The 4,988-nt window shown below is 43.9% G+C and overlaps 1 protein-coding gene across 2 annotated transcripts; it reads right to left on the bottom strand.

The window, feature by feature from the left end:
- Positions 1–231: 231 nt before the first annotated feature.
- LOC119331427 (disease resistance protein RPM1-like) lies at positions 232–4,430 on the bottom strand. 2 transcript variants are annotated; one of them, XM_037604579.1, is made up of 4 exons: positions 3,682–4,430; positions 1,123–2,333; positions 960–1,025; positions 232–853 (listed from the first exon to the last, which is right to left on the bottom strand). In XM_037604579.1, exons 1-4 carry the CDS (start codon positions 4,161–4,163, stop codon positions 420–422), a joined length of 2,193 nt encoding a protein of 730 aa, XP_037460476.1. In that variant the 5' UTR covers positions 4,164–4,430; the 3' UTR covers positions 232–419. The 2 variants fall into 2 exon arrangements, with proteins under 2 accessions (XP_037460476.1, XP_037460478.1); XM_037604581.1 differs by having other exon boundaries at positions 232–850.
- Positions 4,431–4,988: the final 558 nt, after the last annotated feature.

Here is a 4,988-nt window from a genome sequence, read left to right as displayed (position 1 = left end):
TTGTTTTCTATAAGTGGAAACCAGGAATGTGACTGAATTTACCGGTATTGGTCAACGTGGTGTCGGCTTCTAACATTTCGGTATGCATATTCGGTTTGTATGCCCGACCATGTACCAAGCCTCGTGTGGTAATAAATGGTGCGAGTAGTAGACATTAACATCATGCATTATGTACGATTAATTTGTGAAAAAATATACATATACATAGATTTTTATGAACTGAAAATATGATTTCAATTCATAGTTATACAATACACCATGGGCTTGATACACACGTATTTAATTATACATTACTCTTACAAACTGACTGACTGTCACACTCTGACTCGTAACATAAGATCGAGTATTTATTTAGGCAATTTACATAAGTGGAGTGGTGACCGAGTGGAGATGATGGAAGTGGAAGAAATAAAGGATGGTCACAACTGACGACACGTACTACTAACAAGCACCCACAAGCTCCTACGGGAGATGTGCACGTTATCAACATGCTCTTTAATTTTCAGATGCACATGGTCGACAACGTCTTCAGATGTTTGGCAAAACTCAGGGTACTGGAGGTCGTGGTTTCCTAGAACATGGCGTAGAGTTTTGATTTTCCAGAAGGATACAGGCAAAGTATTCACCTTGGTCCCTCGCACATCCATTGTCTGGAGCTTCTTGAGTTTGCCGATGGTGTCTGGCACCATTGTCAAGTTCGAACACCGGACACTGAGGTACTGTAGGTGCAGCATGTCCCCGATTCGATTTGGCAGCTTCTCGCCAATGTTGATGCCCTCCAGGCTGATGACGCGAAGGAATGTGGATTCCTTGAGCAGCTGCCTGAAGCCTTCCTTGAATTCCTGTGGCCCTGCTACATGGCACCACCCACAAAAAATATATCCGGCATTAGCCCGGTAGCTCACCTAATAATATGTAAAGAGGCGGTAGGTATTTCTTGAGAAATGTTGCTCTAGTACCTTGTGCATCATGGGAGGTGGATTCCTTGATCAGATGGTTGGAGCCTTCTTTGGATTCTTGTGACCCTGCAAAATGCCACAAATATCTCGCCTTAGCCCATTAGCTCGCCTGATTTGTAAAGAGGTGGTATGTCTCGAGAAATGTGGACAGCACGGTTCGCACCTTCCATGAGCTTGGCATCATGAGCTCGACTGGGCAGCTTTGCACCTCCCATAATACCTTGTGCGTCGTGGGACAGCACGGTTCGCACCTTCCAAAGCACCTTTGTTTTGCCCGGCATTTTGCTGTTGTTGAGAGCTAGGCGCCTCGCGCTAACCGTGACAGAGGCATACCGACCACCATTGTGGGTTTCCATGAGGCCAATACGTTGCGCCTCGGACCGGAAAATCTGATGAACCAGCTCATGAATGGCAACTGATTCCACGATGTCTTCTTTCTTCTTCACCAGCTGCAAAAGGCCTCGGAAGATAAACTCCTTGAGGTAACGTTGACCCAGCTCCTCCTGTCCCACCCCAGGCTGCTGAGTTAGGAAGCCTTCCGCCACCCAGAGCCGCACTAGCTGGCCGGCGTCGATTGTGCTACACTCCGGGAAGCCTGCTGTGTACAGCAAGCATGACTTGAGATCATTGGGCAGGTCATCGATGCACATGGACACCATCGTCATGAGCGCGTTGTCCTGGTTGTTCATCTGGATGTACTCCGATGCTGCCTCCCACTTGCTGTGGTCCATGGTCCGCATGAACTTGGCAAGAAGAGCCACTGCCAGTGGTAGTCCCTTGGTTATTGGTTCAATTCTTTTGCGGACCTTATCCATCATTGTTGTCTTGTATTTAGTCTGCCTGCGCCCCCTGAGGCCCAGAATCCTGTTGAACAACGTCTCGCTCTTAGGATTTTTCAGATAACCAAGCTTGATGATGCCGACATTATTCTTGTCTGCACGGGGACTGGACGTTGCTGTCAGCACAATCTTGCTACCTTCTGCACCCTTGAGCAAATCATGTGCAATAATGTTATCCCCGAGCATGGTGTTACTCAGCGGGCAATCTACCACAACCAAGTACTTAACTTGGTCTATACTCTCCACGCTAGGCTGCAGCTTGGAGCACTTATCTTCCAGCTTTCTTTTTATCTCACCAATGATGTTGATGGTGTCTGGTGGAAAGCTTGCCCACACATGTACGTCAAAATTTCCCTTGATGTTTTTGTATACTTTCTGTGCCAGATACTTTTTCCCGATACCACTCTCACCAACCACATAAATCACACGGCTTCCAATTTGCTTAAGGAGGAGGTCCTTCAATTTCTTTTCTTCTTCCTTGCGTATTGGCCCGCCCGCCTTGGCATCTTGCTTCTTCTCCAAGTCCGTGTCATCCCTGTTTCCGATTAAGATGTTAGCTAAAGCTAGTAAAGCAAAAGTAACACATTGCTCTATTCAAGCAAGCAAGATAATTGACATCATCTAAATTATTTAGTTAGTTAGATCTTTAATACAGTTGAGATGTGTGCTCCAGTATATATACTTTAATGTATGTTACGATTTTAGGTCGGACTCACGGTTATATATATACAAAAGCCTCCTCAAATAGATTAGTTTCCTGCAGTGATACGACTAATGTGACAATTTCCAATAGATAAAAATAAGTTTACCAAGAAACTTGGTAGGAAAGGAAAAGCCAAAGAAAAGCCAGGATGCATGAAAATACTGGGCCAACAGAATGCCGACATGGTGGCGGGAAAACAGATTGCCCGAGAAGTTAACACCTCTCACATGTGAAAGGAATAAGCCATGTTAAGCTAGGTAGCATACTAGTAATTAAAAGAAAGTTTCGCAGACTCACAACTTCACATATCTACTATGTGTCTGCTACAGTATGTACTACTACATACCTCAGTTTGTAAATACACGTAACCCTAGAAAGGTACCAACAAAGTTTTTAGCTTGCCTGCTTGTACATGACAAATTATGGCTGCTTATATATAAAAATTCTTCAGAGTTTGCAACGGAAACATAAAATCATTGGGTTTGTTTGATACGGGGGTTATATATAGTTCTGCCGAAAAGATATCCTGTTTCAGAACGAATTATCTCTATCCAGAACATGCTCACATCTTTTTTAGCAGTATTAGGTTCATTATTAGGAGAATGAAGACATAACTGCGTTGCTGAGGTTGAAAGTATATTGGTCGAATCAGTCGAATTAGTCATAATTATTAAACAGAGCAAATTTATGAAGCACTTGGTTCATTCTTTTTCATAGATATATAAATATTTCTTCATCAAATTATTATAGTATATTTTAATTTGAGTTCCCAATTTTTCTACAATTTTGTTACCCAACGTAACATTAATTATTTATTAGTTAAAGGTAATATTAGGTAGCTTACTAATGAGAATTAAGATTACAATCATGGCATTCACTCGGCCTAGATTAATATATTTTCCCGTCACATGTTAGCACAATGCAGTAGATGATCTGATATCCTTATAGCTGGCATGGAGGTTGAAGTTGTTGGTCAAAGTTGAACTTTGGCTTTAGATTTTGGGACGGAGGGAGTATCTTTGACCACTTAGAGTGTTCGGTTCCCATTAGTATCACAAGATGACCATAAAAGACATGTTGTGTCACATGTGCGTGGACTGGAAGATCACTAATATACATGTGTTTGCGATGTAAATTAGACAAATATCCTACACATATTAGGCATGGGTTGATCAATTACCAGTTCTGGCGGACTGGAGGGATGGCACGTGACGCCCTCCATGTGGTCGCTTTTGTACTTCCATCGTCGCTGTGGTACTTGGCACTGTTGTCCACAATATCCTCTAGCCTCGTGTTCATGGACTTGATCTTCCGGGAGAGGATGTACCGGACACGGATCTGTGTGCCAAAGTTAGAGAAGAACATGGCAGCCGCCACACGCCAGTTGTGACCGAAGCGGGAGAGGTCGGCCTGCAGGAAGAAATGGTCGATGGCATCCTCGGCTGCGAAGGCAACCTCACGCACCTGGTACGCGAGTACGCGGATTTGCTGATTGCTGTCTGACCTGCTGCGGAGGTCAGTCTCGTGCACCAGCGCATGCAGCCACATGAGCTTGTCACGGAGGCGGTCAATCTCGTTGCCCACGGCGGCTAGGGCCTTCCCCTCCGTCACTGCTAGCGCCTGCAGCTTGCTCAACAGTGGACCAACAATGGCATCTGCCATCTCTCTCCCTCTTTCTCTCTCTCTCTCTCTCTGGTATCCTACTAGAGCCAATAGTGTTTGATCAGCACACCTAACCTACCACAGTTTTACAGGCCCAATCTGAATTTTAGGCTCTCGTGTGCTTATTTGGTGTGCTAGTAGGCTCACACACAAGGAGGGTTGTTGGAGAACAGCCTAACGAGTCAATCCATATACCTCATGGAATTGAATGGACACTGATATAGGATTGCTTATCAGAGTTGGTTCAGAAACTTCATAACTTTCGGCTTTCGGAAGCGGCCACACTATGAAAGAAGCTATGACAACCCTCAGCTAGAACCACACCCCCTTTCCGAAGCGGCCACACTATGCTCCTCAAACTAGAACCACACCCCCTTTTATAGGGAGAAATGGAAGCAAATGCATCTATTGCTTAAGACTGGCCATAGTGGGAGTAACTTCAACAGTAGCATCATGTCCAACTCAGCAAATTTCCCTATGTGGCATTGAGTTGATGAGGAGAGATGTAATTTGAGTAATTTAGCTAGTTACCCTAACATCACATATCCAATACAATATGAGTCTATATAACCTAATAAATGAAGTTTTGCATGACACCACACTTAGGTTACTACTCACTACTCAATATGAGTCTATATAGCCTCAGTATATGTTACTAGTGTAGGTTACACTCTATGGCCAGTCTAATGGCAGCACTTTTAACATCATTGTTATTTCATTTATTGTACCCTCTTTTCTATAACAACCACTTGGACATAATTTTGTCCAAAACTTACCGGGTCACACCTCATCCCAAAATGCACATGTAAGATTTATTTTTCTATG

Source organism: Triticum dicoccoides, chromosome 7A (assembly GCF_002162155.2).
Source record: "Triticum dicoccoides isolate Atlit2015 ecotype Zavitan chromosome 7A, WEW_v2.0, whole genome shotgun sequence".
Classification (NCBI taxonomy): Eukaryota; Viridiplantae; Streptophyta; class Magnoliopsida; order Poales; family Poaceae; genus Triticum; species Triticum dicoccoides.
The sequence above is the reverse complement of the archived record's forward strand: the minus strand, read 5'-3'. Positions and strand labels throughout refer to the sequence as shown.